Source organism: Microtus ochrogaster, chromosome 7 (genome assembly GCF_000317375.1).
Source record: "Microtus ochrogaster isolate Prairie Vole_2 chromosome 7, MicOch1.0, whole genome shotgun sequence".
Lineage (NCBI taxonomy): Eukaryota > Metazoa > Chordata > Mammalia > Rodentia > Cricetidae > Microtus > Microtus ochrogaster.
The window spans coordinates 60,229,943-60,257,436 of record NC_022014.1 but is presented as its reverse complement, the minus strand read 5'-3'; the positions used below and the strand labels follow the sequence as shown (position 1 = coordinate 60,257,436).

General features: G+C 46.1%; 2 protein-coding genes across 3 annotated transcripts in view; one reads left to right on the top strand and one right to left on the bottom strand.

The window, feature by feature from the left end:
- The window catches only part of Psmd12 (proteasome 26S subunit, non-ATPase 12), a 20,564-nt gene extending 7,576 nt beyond the window's left edge, over positions 1–12,988 (bottom strand). The window contains exons 1-7 of the mRNA XM_005350433.3: positions 12,791–12,988; positions 5,846–5,905; positions 5,630–5,758; positions 5,013–5,120; positions 3,259–3,363; positions 353–502; positions 131–265 (exon numbers count right to left, since the gene is read on the bottom strand). Of these exons, the coding sequence (XP_005350490.1) occupies positions 131–265; positions 353–502; positions 3,259–3,363; positions 5,013–5,120; positions 5,630–5,758; positions 5,846–5,905; positions 12,791–12,898 (795 nt within the window). The 5' untranslated portion in view covers positions 12,899–12,988. The remainder of the gene's footprint in view (positions 1–130; positions 266–352; positions 503–3,258; positions 3,364–5,012; positions 5,121–5,629; positions 5,759–5,845; positions 5,906–12,790) is intronic.
- A 9,575-nt stretch (positions 12,989–22,563) lies between these two features.
- Pitpnc1 (phosphatidylinositol transfer protein cytoplasmic 1) overlaps positions 22,564–27,494 on the top strand; it is a 265,425-nt gene continuing 260,494 nt past the window's right edge. The window contains exon 1 of one of the 2 annotated variants that reach the window (XM_026780775.1): positions 22,564–23,449. In XM_026780775.1, the coding sequence (XP_026636576.1) occupies positions 23,402–23,449 (48 nt within the window). In that variant the 5' untranslated portion in view covers positions 22,564–23,401. The remainder of the gene's footprint in view (positions 23,450–27,494) is intronic. The other variant, XM_013347522.2, reaches the window with a different exon arrangement.

Sequence of the window (27,494 nt, the reverse complement as noted above, 5' to 3'; positions counted from 1 at the left end):
AAGGAAAAAATGTAAGTTATCCTTCTCTTTTCTTTCTCACGCTAGGAATCAAACCGAGAACCTTGTGCCCACCAGGCAAGGGTTCAGACTGAGCTGCACTCCAGCATCAGCGTCCGCTCACGCCTCTTACCTGCTGCCACTTCTCACTCTCTGCCTGAATGCAGGGCGTGTCATAGATGGCTCTGTAGTGTTTACAAATCGACAGGTAGGACCCCTCGTGCTGGTCCAGCTGAATCATTAAGTTATAGTACTTCAACTTTAATTTCTGAAAGAAGTTGTCAAAATAGGTTAGGCTTTGGGCTTCTAGCAAAACACTTCGAATGCAAATACACAGTGCAGAGACAATACTCACCTCTGTATTTTCTTCCTGGAAAAATTTGGTGTTAATTTTTTTGCTAATGATCTGTGTGCGAATGTAATCCTTCACAGCTAGGCAGAGTCTCATCTGCTCCAGAATAAACTCCACTCTCTCCTTCTTCTCCATGGACCCATAGGTTTCCACCTAGCAGAGCAATTCCTCAGGTAAGTTCCAGTTACTTAGTGGATATTAAAACATTTAGACAGTTCAAATATTAACTCTTCATATTTGTACAGTGTTGGCGATTATACAAAAAGCAAGTTAGGGAACTGGAGACATAGCTCAGCAATAAAAAGTGCTTGATTTTCTTCCACAGGACCCGAGTTCCGAATCCAGCAGCCACGTCAGGTGCCTCGCAACCACGTCTAACTCCAGGTCCAGGGAATTTGATGTCCTCTTTTAGATTCCAGGAGCACTGTGCGCACACACAAAATGGTATTTTCAAGACAAAGTCTCACTATGTAGCTCTGGCTGTCCTACAACCCATTATGTGACCAGGCTAGCCTCAAACTCAAGAGATCAACCTGTCTTTGCCTCCCAAATACAGGGATTAAAGATGTGTACCACTATATCAGGCAAAATAAATCTTTAAGACAAGAGAAGTCTTGGAGTTTGCCCCTACTAGTGTAAGATCCCACAAACGTTAATATACATAAGGGTTTGCATAACCACGACCGCAATGAAGACTCAAACCCACTCATGTTATCCCTTTAGTCACAAGGTTCCTTTACTCTTAAGGCCTGGCAAACAAATGGTCTGTTTTCATCACAGGTCTGTCATGTAAAGAATGCCAAATACAGCTAGCAGTGGTGGTGCATGACTTTAAGAAAATTATTCATATACTTTTATTTTATGTGCATTGCTATTTTGTCTGCATGTACATCTGTGTGAGGGTGTCGAATCTCCTGTAGTTGGAGTTACAGACCTCTGTGAGCTGCCATGTGGGTGCTGGGAATTAAATCTGGGTCCTTTGGGAGATCTGCCAGAGCTCTTAATCACTGAACCACCTCTCCAGGCCTGGTGGTACATGTCTTTAATCCCAGCACTTGAGAGGCAGATGTTGTAGGGTATTTGATAGCACTGGGAAACTCAAGACAGTGTTACTAAAACCTTGGATCAGGGGGTGGAGCCCAGAGACTAACTGACAAGAATTAGCCACAGAGGGTAAGAAGGAGTCAAAGAGATGGATAAAGATACACAGGAAGTAGTAGGGAGGGACTTGGGAGATTTTCCAGTTTTTTTGGTCTGGAACAGGTAGAGAAACTTGATTGTTGGGCCTCTGGGAAAAAAAAAGGGGGGGGGGCGAAGGTCAGCTGTTTGCTCCTCTACTGCCTTTTTTTGATCTACCAGGTTTTCACCCCAATATCCAACTCCTGAGTCTTTACTGGTATCAGAACAATTTAGATAAAATAACAGGCAGAGGCAGGCAGATCTTTTTTTTTTTTTTTTTTTTTTGGTGATTCCAAAAACAGAGTTCCAGACCAGCCTGGGTCCTAGTTCTAGAAGACAAGGCTACACAAAGAAATCCTGTCTCAGAAAACAAAGCAAACAAAATAGAATGACAAATATGAGAGAGCCAGGTAATCCCAGCACCAGGGAGGTAGACAGGTGGAGCTATTTTTGTTTGATTTTTGGAGACAGGGTTTCTCTGTAGCTTTGGAGCCTGTCCTGGAACTAGCTCCTGTAGACCAGGCTGTCCTCGAACTCACAGAGATCTGCCTTCTTCTGCCTCCTGAGTGCTGGGATTAAAGGTGTGTGCCACCACCGCCCAGCAATAGGTGGATCTTGGTAGACTTGGACAAGCCTAGTCTACAGTGATAGTCCCAGGGCTACACAGAGACACTGTTTTGAAAAAACAGTAATAATAAAAATTGTGTGAGAAAGTTCCTGGGATGGAGTATATAAAGCAGTGGTTTTTAACCTTCCTAAAGATGTGACCCTTTAACACAGTTCCTCAAGTTGTGGTGACCCCAACCATAAATTTATTTTTGTTGCTAGTTCACAACTGTCATTTTTGCTGCTGTTATGAATCATACTGTAAATTTCTGATATGCAGGATATCTGACACACAAACCTGTGAAAGGACTGCTTGAGCCCACAAAGGGGTCACGACCCCCAGGTGGAGAACCACTGAGACAAAGGCTCTGGAATTTGCAGGAAAAAAGATCAGAGAACGAAGACAATGCAGGGCACTAGCCCTTTCAGTAAAGTCACATTTCCCTTTCATTAGCCCACTGGAAAATGAACTCAACTAGAATGTCAGAATAACCCGTTTAACCTAATGGGCAGCCTCTGACAGACCCCAGTGAGTCTGAATTCACAAAAGCAACTTAGAATTTTTGAGTACATTCATGTACCATTTTCTGGTGTGATACTCCATGGCTTTTCTCAGAACGCGTAGCTCTCTAAAGAGGATAGTGTATATATCCACTCTATCAGTTTGTGCCTTTAGAGAGCCCTGGAGAACACAGCATCAAATCAGGGTTCAGTATGCCAGGGAAACACTCATCACCGAGCTCTTAAGACTTCCAGATCTGCCAATTTTCCTTTGTCAAACCATTCTGGTCTAGAAATTTACTGTAATCAATCATTCACTAAGTATAAAACCAAAAATTTTAATAGCAGATTCCTAAGGCATCTAAGTAAGCAGTGCATTTACTTAAATTCTAAACAGAACTCAAATAAGTCTACAAAACCTAAGGTCAATTACATGCTAACTTTTCTTCAAACTGTATTTAGCAGGTTAGCTTGTAAAATTTAGTTTCAGGAACACACTGTGCTGTGTGCATGCTTACTCTTGGTGACTCAGCAAAAAGAAGCAATGATGCATTAAAATCAGCCACTTCCACAAGAAAATACTGGCAACTCAGCATAAAGTTTACACTCCCGAAAGCCCTTACCTGTAACTCTTGAAGGATGGAAGCAGCCTCTTTCACATCACCATTTTGTTCCTTTATAGTTGCTAAGGTTTTAGTCAGTCGTGCACGCTCAATTTCAACATAAATCTACAAATGGAAAATGATAGTCTCAAACTCTTCCAGAAACATGTTCACATTTAAAAGGCAGAACTGCACCATCAGGACTACTAGCTACAACCTGCTGAACACTGCACTAGTCACACACTTTGAGAATCTCTCATCACACACAGACAGAGCAGGATGCAGAAAATACTTTATAAAACATTATCCAAGGTTGGAGATATGGCTCATGGGCTCAGGATCTAATGCTATAATGAAGGACTGCAGTTAGAGTAGAGCACCTACATTAGGTGGCTCACAAAAGCCACCTCAGCTCCAAGGGATCCAATACTCATTTCTGACCCCTGTGGGCATTTTTGTATATACCCCAACATACATAAAGTAAAACAACTTTTTAAAAAAATCTGTATTTTTCAATTTTTGGTGTGCAAAGTTCTTCTGTATGTGTTGCTTTCATTGGTTAGTAAATAAAACTGTTTCAGCCAGTGGCTTAGCAGAGTAGAGTAGGGTGGGAATTCCAAGCAGAGATGGAGGAGAAAGAAGGCAGAGTCAGGGAGAAGCCATGTAGCCCACAGGAGACAGATGCACTGGAGCCTTGCTGGTAAGCCACAGCCCTGTGGCGATGCAGAGATTAATAGAAATAGGTTAGTGTAGGATATAAGAGCTAGCTAGCAATACACTTAAGCTATTGGCCAAACAGTATATGGTTTCTGAGTGATTATTTTAGATCTGGGCAGCCGGGAACAAACGAGCCGCCTCCACCAACAAATTTTGCTTTGGGAAACTAAATATAAAATTATTGTGTTTAACAAGTAATAAGATCACAAGCTGTATTAATGACACAAAAACCAGAAACTGGCTTTAAAAGATTTGCAAGAGCTGGACAGTGGTGGCACACACCTTTAATCTCAGCACTTGGGAAGAAGAGGCAGGTGATCTCTGTAAGTTCTATGTCAGTCTATTACAGAGGAAGTTCCAGTATAACCAGAGCTGTGTAGGGAAATCTTGTCTTGTACAGTCAACATCAGAATTCTATCAAGGCTCTAAAATAGATTCATCCTTTGTTTTGGATGTTGTGGACTGAACTAAAGTTCTCATCTACACAAAGTGTGTGCACCTCTCCCCCCCCAAAAAAACCCAAAACAAACCAACCAACCAATTCTAGCCGGACACGGCAGCATACCCTTTTAATCTCAGCACAGTGAGAAGCAGACAGGTGGATCTCTTCTCTGAGTTCAAGACAACTCAAGGCTGCATAGTGAGATTCTGTCTCAAACAAAACAAATAAAACCTACCAATCCCTAGAAATTATGTGAAACAATAGCACTACATAAATGTATTTCATTTATGGAAAGTTACTAAAAGTGGGCATACAAAGTTAACAGTGGTTGAAGTGATAGCATTTTGTTTATTCCTTAAAAAATATAAAACATAGCCTGGCATGGTGGCACACACCTTCGACTCTAGAACTTGGTAGGCAGAGGTAGGAAGGTATCTAGGAGTTTGAGGCTAGCCTTGTCTACACAGAGAGTCTGAGGTTAGCCAGGACTACAGAGAAGATCTGGTCATAAAAAAAAAAGGAAAACCAACAAAATCTCCATACAAATATACTTACATGCAATATAGAAGCACATCACTATGACTAACAGGAAGAAGTCACCCAGCACAAAACTTACCTTTCCTTCCGTAACCATCCGTAGAGTATCAATCAGTCGCAGCTTGACAGGGAGGTCTGTGATCTCCTCTACGTAAGTACAGCACTGCTGAACCATTTTTGCAACAGCCTAATAAAATACAATAAGCCACTCATAATTGAAATTTATTCTTCAAACAGAATTTTTTTTTTGTTTTGAGAAAGGGTCTCCCTATGGAGTTCTGGCTGGTCTGACACTCTCTTTGTAGACCAGGCTAGCCTCAAACTACTAGAGATCCATCTGTCTCTACATCTCTCCTAGTACTGAAACACCATGTCCATCTTGAGGAGAAAAGTTCCATAGCTAGATCCCAGTAGAATTTCAAACCACATCTAGAATATATTAGAAAATTGTAGATTAGTTTCCTCAAAATCCTTAAATGCAAACATACTAATTGGAAACTTTTATATTTACTATTTATGTGTGTGAGCTTCTGTACCATGGCCCATATGTGGAGGCTGGGAGACAGCTTGCAGGAGTCAGGCCCTCCTTCCACCATGTGGGTCTTGGGGTCAGGCAGCAGGAGCCATTTCTCTAGCCCCACTGAGCCATTTCTCTAGCCTCAGTCTTCTGTGGTTTTAAAGCATTGAGGAACTCACTTGTTTTAACTGACTCCGCCGTTTTGACAAAAGCATAATATTTTCATTAAGTAAGTCCCATTCTTTAGCCTCATAACACATTTTCACTACAGCAACCAAGATGCGGGATGTGGACACCATATCAGAGGCCTGCAAGAAAAGAAAAGATATCCTAAGTAAATGGGGCAGCATCAAAAGAATCACTGGCAACTGTGTTCTGCTTTACTATCTACTCACAGTTCGGGTCTGCTTTTCCAGAGAGAGAAGGGTTTCAATGACTTCTTGAAGCCGTCCTTCCTGAAACAAGAGAAAGCAATGAACCATGAAAACATCACCAATACAAACCCAGCACCTGACCAGAGCTTTTGAGAAAGTTAAATCAATGTCCGTTCTGAAGGGGGAATGCCATCCATTACTGCTTGTTTTGTTTTTCTCCATTTGAGAAAGGCTTGCTTCTTCAGGGGAGTTAGGGATCCCCAGTCAGGACCCACGAGCTGCTTCCCTTCTTCCCTCTGTGAGTGCAAGTTTATCTAGGTAAGTGTTCTACCACTGAGCTACATTCCCAGCACAGTACACAAGTTTCTCTTTTGTTCCCCTTTTATCCCTCTCTCTCGTTTCCCATTTATTCACTTATGGTTTTCTAAGGCAAGGTTTCTCTGCGTAGCCTCAGCTGTCTTGGAACTTGCTCTAGACCAGGTTGATCTTGAACTCACAGAAACTGCCTGCCTCTGCCTCCTGAGTGCTGGGATTAAACAGGTATGTGTCACCATCATCTGGATATTTAATTTTAGTGGCAGGGTCTCACGTAGTCTGGGCTGGGACTCAGACTCATTATACAGCCAAGGAAGACCTTGAATTTCTACTCCCTTGCTTCCACACATAAACACATCTGGTTTATATGATACTAGAAGCAGAACCAAGACCCCCAGAATGTGAGGCAAGCGTTCTACCAACTGAGCTACCACCCCAGACTCACAAACTTCTTTAAGATGTAAAGAAGCTCAAGAAAAACTGAACCTGTAACTACAATGCTGTCTCATCTGAGAAAAACACTGAGTCTTTGTTTTGCATTTTAATTTGTCAACTCACAGTGGTGCTACCTGTTTATCTTGTTCTGTACAGAACTCTTAGCTGGTAGGACACTGAACAGTGTAAATAGAAGAATAAATGTTTTGAAGACAACACTCACAAACTAGCCTAAAAGTCATGCTCTTAAGCAAAGACTCAACCAGACTAAATAGACCTTGCTGAGAGATGGGAGGAGGAACAGTGAGCTAGACAGGCAAGTGGCAGAATAGAAAGGAAGGCTCAGAGTAGAAAGGATTGCAAGTATGAGGCTAGTCTGGGCAATTTAGCAAGACCTTGTCTCAAGAAGGGCCATGGGTGTGGCTTAGTGACAGAATATTTCTCTGACTGAACAAAGCCCTGAGCTTGTGCCCGTAGCACCTTACCCACTGTTTTTCTAGTGACAGCCATAGACAATTCATAAATGTTGTTCCCTCCCCAACACCCACTTAACAGCTTTTATGACCTACGAATTTAAGTCATAAATGTTTGGATCTTGTCATATTTTTCAAGATAACCTGTAAAACACATACACAGAGAACATATATATATATATATATGTAAAAAACACATACATACTTTGCTGGGAGTCTAGGGGATGGGCTAGGAATTGACGACATTCAATTCAATAGTATACATTGAGCAAATATTTTACTACTGAACTACAATTCCAGTCTAACCACACAGCACAGATTATGGACTGTACAGACTTAATAAAATCTGGAACATGTAGCTGGGCAGTGGTGGAGCATGCCTTTAATCTCAGCACTTGGATGGCAGAGGCAGCAGATCTCTCTGAGTTCGAGGCCAACCTGGTCTACAGAATGAATTCCATAACAGCAAGAATATTACACTGAGAACCCTGTCTCGAAAAACCAAAACTGGAACATGATTATAACATGTTCTAACAACGTTTTAAGCAAAAGGGAGATCCAGTTCAGAAAGCCCCCTGGGCCCATGTTCTCCAGGGGGTGATAACAATGGATAAAGCTAGAAGGCCTGTGAGTCACAAAAGACAAGAATCAGTGCTAGGAAGTCAGCCACAAATTTGACTGTCACCGAGATGGAGGTTTAGGGACTTGACTAGCCACAGAGGTATCAGCAGAACCAGCGCCTAGGCTTTGCCCATCCTGGTCTCCCACTCCCTCCAAGCACACCCCTTCCCTCGTGCTCTGACGGCTGTGCTTTGTTCAAAGTACCCTCTATGGGAAAACAGCAGTCTAAGAAAATAAAGTGGGAAAAAGGTTAAAATGCCAAATATCCTTTATTTACTAAGACAGCCGTCAATGTAATCAGGTGGCATGGCACATGGCACTCTAACTCAGAAGCAGGACCCTACATGGGAGGGAGTCACTGTCACAGACCATGTACTCCATGATCAACATCAAAGACCATCTTCTTAGAAAGGAGATCTTGGCTACTGTTGCCTGAAATCACCTGTCACTCAATACCTCATTTAATACTGACCCCTCTAGCACTGCTTGGCAATAACCTTGAACTATATTCTAATGGTTACTGTCTTTGTAACCTCACTGCAATCTTAAATCTGGAATTGCTGTTTACCATGGTAGTTCACCGTGAAGCTTCATCAGCCAAACACGTACTATGACTTTTAGAGATATCATTGCTGCTTTTTGAGACAGTCTAACTGTGCAGACCAAGCTACCCTCAAACCTGCACTGATCCTCCTGTTCTGGTTTCCAACATGCCAAGCTTACAGGTGAGAGTCGTCACGTTTAGTGTCTTGTTCTATTACTGTGAGACACCAAGACCAGGAAAACACTTGTGAGAGAAAGCATTTAATTGCAGCTTGCTTACAGTTTCAGAGGCTTATTAGTTCATTATCATCATGGTAGGAGCATGCTTACATGCAAGCAGGTGCTGGAGCAGCAGCTGAGAGCTACATCCTGGTCCACAGAAAGTGAGAGAGACTTGGAATTGGCTTTCTGAAACCTCAAAGCTAACCCCTGGCAACACACTTTAACCAGCAAGGCCACACCTCCTAGTCCTTCTATTTCTTTCAAATAGTTCTACTCCTTGGTGACTAAACATTCCAATACGAGTCTCTGGGGACCATTCTTATTCAAACTGCCACATTCAGCTTGAAGATAACTTTTCATTCCTTAAATAATAGTGATTAGCGTACATTTCCTACCTACCAAGGGGTCTCTGAGCTCCCCTAGGCCTGGACCCTGGTTTAATTGTTGCTTCCCTCATATCATCTTGTACATGACACATGCTAAAACTATTCAGAAGGTCTTAATGGCTTACAATTCTTGACTGTCACAATAAGAAGCACAGCCCCTGAAAAGCCCCCTCTTCCAGGCAGCCTCTCAACTCAAAGGAAGATGGTAAAGGCACCCCACAGCCTTTCTTTAAAGGGCTCTTCTGTTTAAACTGTTAACAACCATTAAGCTGTTCTACACCTCATGTACTTCTTATTGCTAATATTCACTTAGGAAGAAGCTGCAGGTAACTAGAAAAAAAAAAGGAAAGAAAAGTCTGGAGGGGTAGGAGAAACAAAGACTACAGAATACAATGTAAGCCTGTAACCAGCCTCTAAATAACCCACAGTCCAGAAAGTCCTCTGCACTATCAACTGCTGAACCGCTAGTGAGGCCTTCAGACTGAGTTAACTCAAGGGGAAGGGGGGACCAAAGCCAGGAGCCTCTTTATCATTTACCTCTTTTTGTTTTTGTTTTTGTTTTTTGTTTTTTTTCGAGACGGGGTTTCTCTGTGGTTTTGAAGCCTGTCCTGGAACTAGCTCTTGTAGACCAGGCTGGTCTCGAACTCACAGAGATCCACCTGCCTCTGCCTCCCAAATGCTGGGATTAAAGGCGTGTGCCACCACTGCCCAGCCATTTACCTCTTTTTTAATTCTGCTCTGGCCCTCAGGTGCCATTCCAGAAGCGTCAGAAGGGAATGGATTACTGTAGGCTGTGGAGCCAGGTTCTACATTTTAGTCATAGCACCATAAAATCCTAGGAAAAACAAAACACTCCACAACTGGGACCCTCACCTTCTCTTAGGGTAGGTGCATGATTAAATCACTAGCTATAAAGACAAGCCACAACAGTATGAGCATCTTGATCATCACAGCTGACATCTTTCTAGTCCAACAGAGCAGTATCACAGGCACAGCTGCCCGTCTGCTGGGTGTCTTAGGATGTAGATGCAAAATTGTTCTAGGTCATGTCTGCAGGAGATCCAAAATGGAATGACTAGGGGCTGGAGAGACGGCTCAATGGTTAAGAGCACTGGCTGCTCTTCCAGAGGTCCTGAGTTCAATTCCCAGCAACCACATGGTGGCTCACAACCATCTGTAATGAGATCTGGCGCCCGCCTCTGGCGTGCGGGCATACATGGAGGCAGAATGTTGTATACATAATAAATAAATTTAAAAAAAAAAATGGAATGACCAGGACTGGCAATTTTACCACTAAGGCTCAGACTTCAGTCTGCCCTGCCCTCTTGTCTTTCAAGACAGGGTTTCTCTGTGTAACAGCTCTGGCTGTCCTATAACTCCCTCTGTAGACCAGGTTGACCTCTAACTCACAGAGATCCGCCTGCCTCTGCCTCACAAGTGCTAGAATTAAAGGTCCGTGTGCCACCATCTAGCCAGTCTCTCTCTGTCTCTCTCTCTCTCAACGTGTAATGGTGTGTGAAGGTGTCAGATCACCCCAGAACTGGATTTACAGACACTTATGAGCTGCCATGTGGGCACTGGGAATTGAACCTGGGTCCTTTGGAAGAGCAGTTAGTGCTCTTAACTGCCAAGACATCTCTCCAGCCCCCAGTCTGTCTTTTTAAGGCTTCTGCCAAATGTGGTTTTCATATCAGATATATTTATATTATTCTTCCTAATAAGATTTAAATTCTTAAAACTGAAACAATGTCTGAAGGAAATTAAGCGCAGAACTAATGACCCCTTATCAGGAAATGAGATACAGCAAAAACTGGTAACTATTCTTGTTGCCAGATGACCTGAGCTTGATCAGCCTTGATAAACCACAATTTAAAGTCTTGCCACAAATGAAAAGAACAACACTTTCTTCAAAGTTACTGAGCTAAAAATAAAACAACATATGCTAAAATGTTCCATACATTCCAAAGTAGAACCGTAACACTAAAGGCCTCAGTGTTACTTGCCTAACACGCAGGTCCCAGGGTTTAATCCACAGCCTTGGAAAGGGGCAGAGAGGAAAAAAAGGAAAAAACAAAACAAAAAAAACAGGCTAAAAACCTTAAAAGAGAGTGGTGGCACATGCCTTTAATCCTAGCACTTGGGAGGCAAAGGCAGGCGACTCTCTGTGAGTTCTAGGCCACCCTGGTCTACAAAGTGAATTTCAGAACAGACAGGGCTGCACAAAGAAAGCCTGTCTTAAAAAGCAAAACAACAAAAACATTAAAAACTGATACAGCTCAGTGATAGAGTGCTCGCCTAGCATGCCCTGGGTTCAGTCTCTAGCCCCCTCCCCAAACCAACACAACTCACACGCATACCTTGTTTTGCTTGACAAACACACATAGTCTTTAAAAGTTAAACACTACACAAACCCCCAGAATCCCAATGGTTTACATTTTAGTTACTTTAAGAGGCCCAAAGAGTCTTTGTTTGACCACATCCAGAACTCATCAGGAAGGCATCTGGCACTTGAGTTTGCAGCTGTACCATACAGAATAGGAATGACCTTTTTTCAGGCAACACTTCTTCTTCTTGCCAGAGGCTGGGATTCCACGTGTGAGCAACCCCCGCTGGCGTCATCCTTTCTAAAGCGCGTGATGCCTTTCCCGCTGGGAACACAACTGTTCTACTGCCTTCAAGGTGGACATTGAGGAGATGACTTTGGCCAGCAGGTGTGTTTTAATTCTTCAGCTCATCAGTTCAAGTAGCATTTTAAGACAGATATTAGCGTTCAGTTTCTCAGCATTAAAAGATTTCACATAAAAATCCCTATTCCTGGGGCTGGAAAGATGGTTCAGCAGTTCTCTTCAGGAAGACCTGGGTTTGAGTCTCAGCATACACATGAGGTTTCACAACAGGTGTACAAACACACACGCAGGCAAAACACTCATACACATAAAATGAAAAAAAAAAAGGTAAAATTCCCATCGAAAACAGCATTGCCAATCGGCTTTGTGAAGATACTGCATTCTGTACCTATGTATTATGCTCTTCAGGACCAAATAAACAACCTTTACGTGGAATAAATTCCTGGTGACTTTAACACTGACCTGTGGTAGGAATTTAAGGAGCTCTAATCCTTAGTAATAACCAACAACTTATCTAATGAGCAAATCTAGTTTTGAATCCCTGATTCTGGCTACTACTAACTATAACCTCGGGCAAAATAATTTCAGTCCTGGCTTCCTTATGTACAAAATGAGATCTAAAATGTTTGCCTGACACATAGCATAGTGTGTGGAAATGTTTGGGTCAAGGTATGTTCTCATCCCACGAGAGGTTGGACGGTGTATCTCAATGGCAGAGCATTTATTTGCCTAGCGTGCATGACTCCGAGTTTGATCCCTAGCACAAAACACGTTCACTTTCTGCCCTGTCAGGCTCTTTTAATACCCGCTTGTCTTTCCTATACTGTCCTGAAACGACTCTTCGCTTTCATTATTTTACTGAAACCCAATGTGCTCCAGTGACTCTCACTTGGATGGCTTGGGGTCCTGGGTCCATTACATTTGTACTATGACTTTCCTGGTTCTCCTGGCCAAAGACCAGGCACACTGCCATGATTATAAACGATTTAAGGACGTAAATTGATTGGGCCACAATAACATTACAACCAAACTCTCTGATACAGCCTGAACCTGAGAACCGACTAAATCAAAGGTTACTTAGCGTCCCAAGAAACGGCAGGCACTAAAACTGGGCGTCAAGTTCGATGGGAAAGAGGCGACCAGCTCTCTCGGGCTTGGAGACATTCGGTTTGCGGAGACTCCCGAGCGGACAGACCCGGGGTCTCCCACTCAAGCAGGTCCAGCCCGAGCTAGGAAGGCACCAGAGATGCGCGCTCCAGCCCGCGGGCCCCCTGAGGCCTAAGCAGGCTCCACGCCGTGACTCAGCCCCTGGCGCCCGCCAACAGCCGGCCGGCCTCCCCTCACCTTGGCCAGCTTCTCGCACTCGGGCAGGCGCTGATCCACCGTGGCGCTGTAGTCCACCTCCATCTTCACAATGCGCCCATCGGCCCGCTCCGAGCCGCCGTCCGCCATGGTTTCTGCCTAAACGTTCCCTGCCGTACCCCAGCTTCGGCCACCACTCGTCACTCACACCGGAAGCCGCCCGCACTTCCACTCAGGCGGTGCATCGGAAGCCCGCGGGAAGGACCCCATGAGGCCCTCTGAGCTGGTCGCCAGTCAGGCAGTGCTGCGGACAGCCCTGAAGGCGGGGCGTGTGGCGCGGGGGCTGGCCCAGGAGTGGGCGGGGCTGCTCTGGGGGCGGGACTAGTGGCTCCACGCTCCTGACCCAAACTGTAGGACTTGTGTCCACCGGCTGAGGGAAAGCAATGGAACTCTGCAGGCAGGACGTCTCCTATCATCCCCACGTTCTCTGCTTCGAAATACGTTTAACCAGAACCGTCGGTGAGCCACTTAACTTCTTGGCGTTCGGTGTTTTTATCTATAAGTGAGGAGGCTAAAACCGACCCTGAAAACAAAAATTCTAAGGTTTTTCTCTGCTTGAGAATCTTGCATTGATATGTAGGATTTCTAATTGCTCCTAAGAGAAAGGGTGGCAGGCAGCTCAGTACTATAACAAGCAGTGTTCTTTCGTTTTTGCTCAATCCACCGTTCCAATAACAAGAATCCCTAAGACAACCTAGATTACATTTCTAAGGAAATTGCAGTTCATTATTATTATTATTATTATTATTATTATTATTATTATTAGCTAATATTAATTTTTTTCAATACAGGGTTTTTCTGTGTATCCCTGGCTGTCCAGGAACTCACTCAGTAGACCAGGCTGGCCTCGAACTGAGATTCGCGTGCCTCTGCTTCTTCGGTGCTGGATTAATGACATGTGCCATCACTGCATGGTGTGATTGTCATCTTGACATTTATTTAGTTATATGTCTGTGTACACATGTGTGGAGGACAGAGGACAGTTTCTAGGAGTCAGTCTTGCCTTCTGCTATGTGTGACCTGGAGCTTGAACTCAGGTCCTGGAGTTGGCAGCAGGTGCCTTTACCAGCCAAATCACTCTGGCCTGAAAAGTGCAGTTTTTAAGGTCTGTACAACTTTATCATCTACACCTTCTGAATCCTTATGAAATAGCTTAGGATTCTTCAAAACAACCACCACCACCACAGCAACAAAACCTTCAGGCCGGGTATTGGTAATACAGGCCTTTAATCCCAGCACTCAGGAGGCAGAGGCAGGCGGATCTCTGAGTTTGAGGCCAGCCTGGTCTATGTAGTGAGTTACAGGTCAGCCGGAGTTAAATACTGAGACCCTGTCTAAAAACTACAAAACAGCTGGGCGGTGGTGACACACGCCTTTAATCCCAGCACTCGGGAGGCAGAGGCAGGTGGATCTCTGTGAGTTCGAGGCCAGCATGGTCTACAAGAGCTAGTTCCAGGCCAGGAACCAAAAAGCTACGGAGAAACCCTGTCTCGAAAATTTAAAAAACAAACAAACAAACAAAAAAACTACAGCCGGGCGATGGTGGCGCACACCTTTAATCCCAGCACTCAGGAGGCAGAGGCAGGTGGATCTCTGTGAGTTCGAGACCAGCCTGGCCTACAAGAGCTAGTTCCAGGATAGGAACCAAAAGCTACAGAGAAACCCTGTCTCGAAAATTTAAAAAACAAACAAACAAACAAAAAAACTACAGCCGGGCGATGGTGGCGCACACCTTTAATCCCAGCACTCAGGAGGCAGAGGCAGGTGGATCTCTGTGAGTTCGAGACCAGCCTGGTCTACAGAGCTAGTTCCAGGACAGGCTCCAAAGCCACAGAGAAACCCTGTCTCGAAAATTTAAAAAACAAACAAACAAACAAAAAAACTACAGCCGGGCGATGGTGGCGCACACCTTTAATCCCAGCACTCAGGAGGCAGAGGCAGGTGGATCTCTGTGAGTTCGAGACCAGCCTGGTCTACAGGAGCTAGTTCCAGGCCAGGAACCAAAAAGCTACGGAGAAACCCTGTCTCGAAAATTTAAAAAACAAACAAACAAACAAAAAAACTACAGCCGGGCGATGGTGGCGCACACCTTTAATCCCAGCACTCAGGAGGCAGAGGCAGGCGGATCTCTGTGAGTTCAAGACCAGCCTGGTCTACAGAGCTAGTTCCAGGACAGGCTCCAAAGCCACAGAGAAACCCTGTCTTGAAAAACCAATAAAATAAAATAAATAAAAAAATAAAAAAAAACCCCACTTACCTAGCATGTATGAGACCCTGGGATTGATATGCTATATATAATATGTATATGATATATGTATATATACATACAAGCATACACGTGGGCTGAAACATGTCCACAGTAGAAAACAAAGAAGCCTGGGGATGTAGCTCATTGGTAGAATGTCTAACTCTAGTGAGATGGGAAGCCAGTGGAGTCTGAGACAAATGAGCGGTATAAGCTAACATATTAAAGAATCACTTACGGGGGCACACACACACACACACAAACACACTGAATCAGCCGGAAGCTGGAGTGTGGCTCAGTGGTAGAATGATTTTTTTAGTATTCATGGATTCCATTCCCAGTACTGTGATTCATGCACACACACACACACACACACACACACACACACAAAACAAACAAACAAAAAAAAAAAACAAGCAAAACCTCAGTCTAGATGCTGTCTGCTCACTAAGTTTGGGCAGAAGTTGGGAGTCTAGTTGGGAAATTTTTTGCAATAACCCTAACTAAAGGAATGGTAGGGATGGGGGCAACAGTCGAGGTGCCGAGAAGTGGCTGGATCCTGGATACAGTCTGAAGATGGACCCAAGTTTTCTGAGGGGAGTTAAACATGTCAGCGAGCTTTTTGGTCAGTGTGTCTGATTGGGTGGAAGCACCATTTCCCAGGAAGCAGTGGATTAGGGAGGACAGGAAGAGGAATAGCAGCAGTTTTGGCTGCACCTGGGGTGTCTGTTGGCTTGGCCAAGTGGTAGTGTTAAGAAGGTGAGCATGAGAGCTGATGTTGGGGGCACGCCTTTTGATCCCAGCACTTGGGAGGTAGGGGCAGGCAGATCTCTAAGTTCGAAGCCAGCCTGGTCTACAGAGTGAGTTTCAGGACAGCCAGGGATGCAACAGAGAAACCCTGTCTTGAAAACAAAACATTAAAGTAAAAATAAAAAAAATTAAGAGATAAATTAATAAATAAATAAAAGAGTTAGGAGCGTGTACGTGTGTGGTTCAGGTTGAGGGACGCCATTGTGGCTAGAGATTTGAACTTGGGGTGGATTACAGGCACCGGAAGCCTTAAAGAAATGTTCCTCTGTGTAGAATACTTCTTTTTGTAAATTGCCCATTTTTAAGGCAATTAGAGGAATTGCTGGTTTTTTTTAAGATAGTTATGTGTATATGTATGTAGATGAATTTGTGTATCTGATATAGAGAGAGCAAGTGGGAGACTGGGTACCATGGAAAGGAGATTGGGCCATCTCCCTAGCCCCGCTACTCTTTTCTGTGGGCATCCAATCTCCCTTTAGCTCTGTGGTTCTCAACGTGTGGGGCCTTTTCCCAGATACCCTGCATATCAGATATTTACATGATGATTCATAACAGTGGTAAAATTACAGTTATGAAGTAGTAACAAAAAAAAATAACGTTACGGTTGGGGGTCAGCACAACATGAGGAACGGTATTAACAGGTCGCAGCATTAGGAAGGTTGAGATCCACTCCTCTAGCTCCTCTGTTGCATAGACTTTTGAAACCCTCTAGGCCTCATCTAGGATAGCCACCTCATCTCAGCATCTTTAGTTTGATCACACCTCCAAAGACCCTGTGTAAGGGAATATCTTCAGATAGCTTTGGAGGCCATCGTTCAATTTATCACAGGCAGATGAGTTTTTTTTTTAATTTAAACGTTTTTTTTCCCCAAAATATGTAGCCAGGCGGTGGTAGCACATACCTTTAATCCCAGAACTTGGGAGGCAGAGGCAGGCAGATCTCTGTGAGTTTGAGGGCAGCCTGGTATACAAAGTGAGTTTCAGAACAACTAGAACTGTTTCACAGAGAAACCCTGTCTCAAAACACCAAAGACAAAAATTATGTGCATGAGTTTTACCTTCATGTATGTCTGTGTGTCACGTGTGTACCTGGTGCCCAGGCCTAGAAGAGGGCAGCAGCTCTCTTGAGCCTGGAGTAACAGCTGATTGTGAGTGGCCATGTGGGTGCTGGGAATCGAATCCAGGTCTTGTGGAAGAGCATCTAGTGCTCTTAACTGCTGAGCTATCTTCGCAGCTTCTAACCTGGGGTTTTGTTATAAATTATTACATCCTCTTTCTGTCTTTCACAGTGCTGGGTTCGAATGCCTGGTGCATGCTATGCCACCATTACACCACTGAGCTACACTCCCAGCCCCTCTGGATACTATTTGTTTGCTTGGCTTTTGGTTTTGTTTTGTTCCCCTCCACCAAGAAGGTGTCACTCCCAGTATATTTTTTTAAATTATTATTGTGGATGTGTATATATGTGCATTTTCCATGAGTACTTGTGTGCCCTCAGAGGCCAGAAGAAGATGTTATATGCCCTGCAACTGGAGATACAGGCAGTTGGGAGCTGCTTGATGTGGGGGCTAAGAACTGAATTTGCCAGGGTCCAGCCTCAGCTCGGGTTCAGGTCCTGAGACAGGAAGGGTGTTGGCGCAAGGAAGAAATCTGACCACCAAGTGGACTGCACTCAAGTGAACCCAGATAGCTTTAGCTGTCGCTATTCACAGAATTTTCTACCAGACTTACTTGAACAGCTTTATTATTGGCTCCTATTTTGACTTTTAAGAAACACATCATATTTTGAGAAATACATCACAATCATTACAAAAGCCCCCATTGTTCTCCTTTGTGCTTCCCCAAATACACTTTCCTGCCTCCTACATAACCTTATCCTAGACACAGACTGCAGCATTTTTACAGGTTTAACTAAGTATCAGCCAGACACCCCCTGCTCTTGCAGCACTGATGTCAGCTGGCAGCGACTTGTGGTGACAAAGTTAAGAAGTAATGGACATGGGCACAATACTGTAAAGGACAACAATAGTCAAACCCAGATAATTCTTTCATGTCTGCAAGATATGCTTTTATACAGCTCCGCTTTCTCCAAGAGGGTCCCATGGTCACTCTCTCTGTAGAAGGCAGACATTGGTAAGGCGCTCTTTCCCCATCCACCATCCCACGCTTCTCCCGCCAATATAAGCTCCTGTGTATGTATCTTTATGATGGAGCTGTCATCCTACATTTTGCCTTGTATTTTTTCCTCTTGGAGCATACCAGACCCTACCAATGGTTCTGTGTGTGGTGTGCAGGGAACTTACTCTCAACAGTTGGCACTGTGTGTACTCCTGAGGCCTTTTCCCTAGTCTGTGTCTGCATGCCTCACTCTCCTTTCCAGAACCGTGAGACACGGGCAATGCTCCTAGTGTCATGTTCGCACGTGTACTCTTGACTTCCTGCCACTACTGCTCTGTGAGTCTTTCTCCACGAGGTGGTTCTACCTACCTTTGTCGTAGGACAAATATGAAAGCCAGACCCATTAATTTTAACTGCCTCTGTCGAGTTAGGAAAGCTCCCAGGATTAGGAGTCGTAGTTAGTAATTCCAGGTAAGAGATTTGAGAAGCATTAGTCCCCTGCTGATTCTAAGGAGAAAATATTCGAGAAAGAACAGAATTTCCGGGGGGAAATTACAGCTGTTGCATGTGTGACTGACAAAGTGAAATTAAAACCCGCCAAAGGAGGGGGCTGGCTCAGTGGTTAAGAGCACTGGCTGCTCTTCCAGAGGTCCTGAGTTCAATTCCCAGCAACCACATGGTGGCTCACAACCATCTGTAATGAGATCTGGTGCCCTCCTCTGGCATGTGGGCATACATGGAGGCAGAATGTTGGAGCTAGTTCCAGGACAGGCTCCAAAGCCACAGAGAAACCCTGTCTCGAAAAACAAAAAAAAAAAAAAAAATTATTTTCTCCGCCGGGCGGTGGTGGCGCACGCCTTTAATCCCAGCACTCGGGAGGCAGAGGCAGGCAGATCTCTGTGAGTTTGAGGGCAGCCTGGTATACAAAGTGAGTTTCAGAACAACTAGAACTGTTTCACAGAGAAACCCTGTCTCAAAAAAAAAAAAAAAAACCCGCCAGAGGAATCAATATAATGAGAGAAGGGAGCCTGCAAGCTGCTTAAATTCAGCAGAGTCCGGCAATGCCCTGTGATCCAGCGAGAGAGCATCCTCACCATCCTTGCCTCGAGGAGAACCATTGGACCTCAGGCATTCAAACGCTGATCTGAGACCAGGCTGCATGGCTCCCAACATGAACTGGCGTCTTCTAGAAGAGCAGCAAGTGCTCTTAACAGCTGAGCCATCTGTCCAGCCCATAAGGCCTGGTTTTTCTTTTTTAAATTATTTCTTCCTGCCGGGCGGTGGTGGCGCACGCCTTTAATCCCAGCACTCGAGAGGCAGAGGCAGGCGGATCTCTGTGAGTTCGAGACCAGCTTGGTCTACAAGAGCTAGTTCCAGGACAGGCTTCAAAACCACAGAAAACCCTAAGTTCGAGACCAGCCTGGTCTACAGAGCTAGTTCCAGGACAGGCTCCAAAGCCACAGAGAAACCCTGTCTCGAAAAACAAAAACAAAAAAAAAAATTATTTTCTTCCTTCAACCCTTTCTTCTCACTGCAGAGCGAGAAGAAGAGAAGGCTCCAGGACTTTGAGCATGAGTTCTCTTACTAAACTACATTCCTCTTACCCCACCCCCTAGTTCTATTTGGACAAGCTGAAAGTCAAGTCTCAATCAAGCTCAGAACCGCTAGACACTGGCATATGCTTGATGAATCTCACCCTGATTCCTTATCACCCCCATCCCAACACAGCCAAATGCTGGATGGTTGGCACATTTAATCACTGAAACCAAGAATGCCGTTAAATGCCTTGCGGTGACCCCCACCATGAAGTGTCATCTGTCCCCACACTCATTTTTAAATGTGATGACCGATAACTGATGATTTCCCATCCTTAATGGACAACCTTCTTACCAACCGTTAACATGACAGTGTCGCCCATCATTGGCTTAAGAGAAACAAAGGTATGGCCAAGCGTGGTGGCACACGCCTTCACTCCCAGCACGCAGGAGGCAGAAGCAGGTGGATCTCTGCGTTCAAGGTCATTCTGACCTACGGAACAAATTCCAGAACAGGCAGGGCTACCGAGAAACCCTGTCCCAAAAACAAAAACAAAAACAAAAACGGTACAGTTCTTGTCACGCATTTGCCGGTGAAGGCAGGGCTTGAAACATTTGCAAGCACTCACCACCTTTGACCAGTAGATGGCGCTCTCCTCCTCTAGACCAAATGAGTTATGAATGAACTCTTCCTAACCCCAGAACAAGAGCCATAGTAATGAATACTAGCCAACCCCAATTCCTGCTCAGATCGTTTATATTCCTCCTCTCTTCTTCATTCCCTCTTTCGTCCATATGTTCCCATATGTTTTCTGTAGTATTATGTTGATACAGTCACCTCTCTTATTGTGTCCCAACCAATTCAGCATATTGCCGTCCGCACCGCTTTCCATAACACACAGATAGACAGTGCTCGCCTTTAAAATGATGTCGCAAGGGTTAAGATGGCATGGAGGATTCTCTGAGAAGACAAGGGGATGAGCAGAAGGATCGAGCAGAAGGTGGAGGTCTTCTGCAGCCATAAGGGTTAGGAAATACTAGTGGGCTGACAAGGGAGAGACAGCCTCAGAGCCTGCACCCTGCTGCCTTCGCCAAAAGGCTTTTAAGGTGCTAGCTAGCATTAGAGCTGTGCTCACACAGTGTTACTGTGACGGCCATAAAGAAGCTGATTGGGAGGGAAAAGAGAGTCCATTGGGAAGTCACCTTGCAACAGGAGGTGGGAGGGAACTGACTGCCAGCAGTGCCTGAGGGGGAGGGCGGGGCAGAGAGGGCAGGGCAGTTTCTTTGCCTGTTGATGCACCCTCCACCCAGATCAAAAATGCACAGAAACACTACTGTACTGAGCACGTGAAGGTGTTTCTCTGTCGTTATTCACTGTATAGCAGCTACTTACAGCACATGTACATTGTGTTAGACAATATAAGCAGTCTAGAGGTAATTTAAAACACATGGGAGGATCTGTGTGGGCCCTGCCACTGCATAGGGGATTAAGAGCTACTCCACTAAGAGAAAAAAGAAAAAACAGCGGGGATTATTTTTTCTTTGTTGCCCCCTTCCATAGTGTTATTCAACACTACAGTGTCAGATTTAAATTCTCTACCCCTCTATCTCAAAGGGCAGTGGTGGTGCATGCCTTTAATCCCAGCACTGGGGAGGCAGAGGCAGGCGGATCTCTGCGATCTGAAGCCAGCCTGGCCTACAGAGTTCCAGGATAGCCAGGACTACACAGAGAAACTTAGTCCTAAAAAACAGAAACAAATTCTCCACCTTAAGGAATTTGGTTTAGCTTTAATTAGCTGCTGTAAATGTTTCTTTCTGAACCAACTTTGGGAAGCATTTATCTAGAAAATAGGTTTTTTGTTTTGTTTTTACCAAAATATAAGTTAGATTTAGGGTGTCATTTTCCTAGCTGGCTGGATCACATTCCCTGAAATATAAACTCAGTTGGGCCATCTGGACAACTTTAGCCACAGACCATCCCCATTACATTGATTTATGATTTATTGATTATAATTTAATATACTGTATCATTGAGGTCTGCATAATCTGCATTGCCCAATATAAGCCCTTTGAGTAGATGTGGGTCATCAGAGCTCACAAGCGCGCGCGCGCGCGCACACACACACACACACACACACACACACACACATCTATGTATATTTATTTGAGAACCAGTGATGCTTACAGATTATTCTCTTATAAGCAGTGGATGCATTTCTTTTTCACTTTTAGAAAAAACAAGCTAAAAAAAATGAATACCAGACAAATGAAAACCAGACTTCAGCAGTTACATGCTGCTTCCTGAGTAACTAAAGAATGTGCTTCTCGTGGTTAAAACGAGAGAGATCTGTTTAATATGGATGAAATACCAACACCCCAGGCATTTTTATTGACGTTTCACTGTGACTTTTTGAACTTAGAAGTGCTGACACGAAAACCTATTCTTCCTGCTCTGAGAAGCCTGCAATAGGATTGCAGAGCCAGGGCGTAAGAGGTAACAAGTGATGATAGGGAGTCTCTCTCTCTCTCTCTCTCTCTCTCTCTCTCTCTCTCTCTCTCTCTCTCTCTCTGTGTTTGTGTGTGTGTGTAATTTGTTGTCACCCACACCGCTGCAGGATTCCGTCTCTAGAACATGTTAGAAAACACATTCTCAAAATCATCACTTTTCTTGCTCAGGCCTTGCTTACCCTATCAGAGAGAAAAATGCTCGCAGTGGGCTTTTGTAAAGACCCCCGCCCCCAAAGTCAAGGGGGTCTTTGGAAACAGAGCATTTTCAGAGCGTCTAAGTAGAGAACCCTGTGGTACCCCAGGTACATTAGAAAACAGATCTCAGTATTTTAAGAGTCCAGGATAACCCCTCTTTGAGATCCTCGTCGGCGCTTGCTGCTATGGGTTCCGGGACAGCCCTGGCGGCGTCTGGCAGCAGACGGGGAGAGACATGCTGTTTTGTTTAAATCCTCCACATTCTTTGCCGTTTCCCCATTGGCCGGATGGGGCTACCCTCCCCGCCGCGGCCGCTGCTGATGTCAGCCTGGTCGCTCTCGCTCCTCCCGCACCCACCTCCCGGCCCCAGGCACACTGCAGCTCGGCGCGGTCTCTCCAGACGCGGAGAGGTAGCTGCAAACTCACGGGCACGCACGGCGCTCGCAGAGCCGAGGGACTCGGGGGAGGGGAAGCGCGAAAGGCGCTGGCAACCACCCTCCGAGCTTGGAGACACCCGGGGCCCAGAACAGGGGAGAGCCCTGGCGGCGGCGGCTTCCCTTTTCTCTCCCAGCTGAGCTCTGGAGAGACTCGGGGACTGGCCCTAAAAAAGAGCAGGAAATCTTGTTTACCGCCCGGGGAGAGGAGACCAGCGAGCCTTTGTTTGGAAAGTCAGCATCGCCGGCTCTTGAGGCAATGTGTTCCTGGTGACATTAGCCCAGGGTAGACGGGTCGAAGGAAAAAGAGGCTCGCAAGGTTCAGCTTTGCTTTCGGACGAGGATCGAGAGGGTGACTTTTGTGCATTTGTTTGAATTTGTGGAAATCTTTTTTCCCCTCCCTCTTGCCTCTCTTGCCCGCTGCCGGGCATGTCCTGATCTGGTGGCCGCGCCTACCAGCCCGGGGCTACCGATTCGAGCTGTCTCCCGCGGGTCTCCCTCCCCTCAATCCCTGACTTTGCAATACCGGGAGGGCTGATCTCCGCGAGGAAGGAGGCGGGGGAGTCACAGACACCGGGACTCGAAGCTTGACATGTTCCAGGGCGGACTGGAGGCAGCCAGGAGCTGAGCGCACCGCCGGGGCTGCTTCGCTCGCCGGCTCCCAGTGCCCTTGCTTTCCGCTGGGCGCCAACCTTGCTCATCTGTTGGGACGCCCCCTTCTTCCCCGGGGCCCGCGGCCGGCAGGACCATGCTGCTGAAGGAGTACCGAATCTGCATGCCGCTCACCGTGGACGAGGTAGGCACTGCGCCGGGCCTCGCCCGCCCGCCCCTGGTCTCCAGCCGCCGCCACTCGGCCAGCGGGTCCACTGCGTGCGGCTGGAAAACCCGGGTGCTACCCTGGCGCCCAAACCTGGAGGCTGGAGGGGAGGAGGCAGGGATTCGCCGTTCCCACTCATCACCCCGGCCGGGGAAGGTGGCGTGGGGGTGGGGCGGGAGAGTCAAGGTGGGCTCTTCAGGGACGTCTGGAATCAGATTACTGGGGACCACAATGCGTCACAGGGAGCCGCTGCGCCCCCTCCCTCCAATTAAGCAAATGCACTGAGTCCAACAAGAGCCCAAGCATGCTTTGCAGCCAGGGTGTCGAGGGTACCCCGCCGTGGAGGTATGCACTGTACCCATACACCCCTTTGCCACGGTGGGCTTGCAGAGACAAATCCCGCGCGGGTGGGATCTGCAGACCAGAGTCCCCCCCGGAGTCACGTCGGAGGCCTTGAGGGGTCGGTTTAGACCCCCGACTTCTTGTCGCCTCCGGTCTGGGCGCTGGCTTCTGCCCAGCCGGAGCATCCAGGCCCCCTCCGGTACCTGACTAGTCTTTTGCTGACCGCCTGACTCGGAAACTTTCTGCGTGTCTCGTTCCTTCCACGGCGGGGAGCGTGGTCTGTGGAAGAGTCCCAGTGGTGGGGCCTGCGGCGTGGCCACCGGAGGGCGCTCCAGCACGCCGGGCCAGGCTCTGGGTGTCGGAGCTGCAGGGTGGGGGGCTCCTTGCTTAAGGTTTCGGCCTCCACGCGCAGGTCAGCTTGCCTTTTTCTGACCCCCCACCCCTACCCCTCCCCAACAGCGATCTCCGCCATTCAGGAAACGGTGACTCAGTAAGGGACACTCTGGCCCGGGCTTCCATTTCGTTCCCCTTTCTCCTCTCCACCTTTTTGGATATTTCACAAGTGCTTTGCGTCTGTCCAGGGACTCAACAGCGAGAACATGAAGTCAATCAAGGCAATTTGAAATAGACTCGTGTGGTTTGGTGTGGCAACAAATGAAGTCGGCGATCCGCAACGTATTTGTATTTAAAACCGGTGCATTTAATCTATCAGACATGTGATCCACTCACTACTTTGTGAAAGGGCCCTGTGCTTTTGTGTTATTCAAGCTATGGCTGACTCCTGGAGGGGGCCCAGCAATCTTCCTTTGGCATCTGGCGCTAGTGCTAAGGTGAGACCCTAGGATAATCCAAGACAAGATCAAAGTAGCCTTAAGTTTACAAAACGACACTCGACACTGGCTGCCAAAGATTAGGAGGGAGAGCTCAGCCATGTACCCGCCCCCCACCCACACAGCCTTATCAACAAGCTTTGGAGTGCATACGTTTTTTAGGGGTGGCAGCGTTTTGAGCTGGGTTTTTAACGGTGGAAGCCGGGTGATTAGGTGCCTTTAACCCTTAATAATGGAGAAGCAGCGTACAGCTTTGTGAAGACTGAAGAAAGGCAAATGAATGGGATTGAACACACACACACACACACACACACACACACACACGCCATCACTCTCCCTGGTGCTGACGCTGCCTTCCCCTTCAGGGTCTGGTAAACAGGACTTAAGCAACTTGGAGGTGGTTGCGTGCTTCCATTCAGTCCCCTGGTGGAGATGACTGTGGAATTGTGGGTCCTCCCACAATGAGATTTCGTGAAATGTTCAGACTGTGGGAGATAATGAAGAAAAGATCCAGTTCTAGAATCTTTTTTCTTTCTTCCTTCCCTCCCTCCCTCCCTCCCTCCTTTCTTTCTTTCTTTCTTTCTTTCTTTCTTTCTTTCTTTCTTTCTTTCGTTCTATTTAGACAGTGTCTGTGTAGTCCTGGAACTCGTTACCTAGACCAGACTGGCCTCAAACTTCCAGAGATCTGCATTGGCTGGGATTAAAGATGTATGTCACCCCACCCAGCCTTTCTTTCCCGCTAACTACAGCTCTTTATCTTGGTTGGTATTCTTCTCGTGTTTCCTTAAGCACACAGGCAGAGCATCCCCCCCCCCATTTGTTTGTTTAATGTTAGTATTCAGTGGAGCAGCTAGGACTGAGTGGCACAGGTGGATGGTCCTTCTTTCCTCCTTTTCTTGAGATAGTGTTTCTTTGTAGATTTGACTAGCCTCAAGACTCAGGTCCACCAGACTCAGCCTCCCAAGTGCACTGTCACACCTGGCTAGGAAGCTCTCTCTTAATTGGCCAAGTAAGCTAGACTTTACCTGTAGGATAATTATAAATTATTTAATGTTTAACTCAGACTAAAATAAATATGACTCCATTTCTATGAGGTCATATTTTGATTTTTCACTTTTATTCTTACTTTATTTTATTCTCTTTGTATTACTAGGGATTGAACACGACCTTGAACATGGTGGGTTGGGGTCCTGCCTCTGAGGTCCCCTTGTGGAATTGTTCTCTATTTCATCAGAGAGGCAAATGGGGGCAGTTTAGATAGGACGTCTCAAATGGAAAGAATTCAGATTAGCCAAATCATCTGATGGGTAAGAAAAGTAGACTTAGCTGGCCACGTGTCAGACACTCAGAGTCCAAACTGGTGGAGCACCCCGTAGTCTCTGCCATCCTGCGGTGCTTGCTGGCCTTAACGCTCAGCACTCTGGAGGACCTTGAGTATCTGGGTGCAGAAGATGGTAGCTGAACTTTTGCTTCAACTTCCGGCTCCTATGAACTTGATGCGAACCCGTGTGGCCCTTCTGCTGCTAGTTCCTGATTAACTTTAGCTGTGAATTAGTAGCACTAGCTGGGGTTTGGCCAAGGAAGCAAATGCCCGGGTTTTGGAGAGTCAGTGTCTGGTCTTTGTCCCCTCTCCTTCTCCTCTGACCCCACTTGACCTCCGACTGCTTGGTGGAGAGTTCAGGGGTTACCAGGTAGAGGTGTGGTGGCTGGTGTTAGTAATGCCAGCACGAGGGAGGTGGGAGAGTTCAGCGTCATCTTCAGCTGTGTAGTAAGCTTGAAGTCAGTGATGAGACTGTCCCCGGCACCCCCCAAAATGTTTCAACGTTGTTGTTGCAGGCCACGGCACTAGTTAATGGCAGATTGAGGAGGGATGCGCTGGTAATGTCATTGTTTGTTTTTCCTTACCCTGCTCTTTGCAGTGTTTAAGCCAGGGAAAGGAAAATCATTTCTTGAAAACATAAAGTCAGCACTATCCTCGAAATAAAAAACCGGGGGCCTTTGAAATGTTACAGAGAGTATTGACTTCTGCTCGCTGGCCAGTCTTGTTTTAACACATAAAATGTTCCGCGGTTCCAGGAAAGAGAACGGCTCCGAGAGACTGAGAAAACAAAGCTGAGCCCCGGTCTAGAGCAGGGTTAATGGTGCGTTTGTGTGTATTTCAGTGAAAGAAGGCTGGCCATGCAAGGCTGAAAGCCTGGGCTTGTCCCTAGTGTTTCTCTCTCTCTCTCTCTCTCTCTCTCTCTCTCTCTCTCTCTCTCTCTCACACACACACACACACACACACATGGGGGAGGGGGGTTCAGAATAAGGAATTTAAGAAGCAAAATTCCATGGATTAGTGGTGATTATGTGTGTTCCGGTATACTTGTTGAAGTCAGAGGACAACCTTGGGTGTCCTTCCTCAGACCTCAGATCATTTTTTCTTCTTCTAGATAATAAGGCCTTTCACTGGTCTGGAATGGCCTGCCAAGTCAGCTAGGCTGGCAGGCCAGAGAGCCCCAGGGATCTGCCTGTTTCTGCCTCCCAGTGTTGTGTTTGTTTGTTTGTTTTTGTTTGTTTGTTTTGGAACTCACTTGGGTGCAGGCTGGCCTTGAACTCACAGAGGTCTGCCTCGCCAGTGTGGAGTCCTGTTGCTTTCCTTTTCCTCTTCCTCTTCTCCCAGTCCCACCTCACCCCACCCTTCCACAAGTATGTGGTATGGGAGATTGGACTCAGCACTTAACCACAGTTCTGACAGAACTCTCTCTTGCATGCGCTCCATGCATGGTCAAACAAAAATACATTTATTTGTTTTTTTAAAATATTTATTTATTTATTATGTATACAATATTCTGTCTGTGTGTATATGTCTG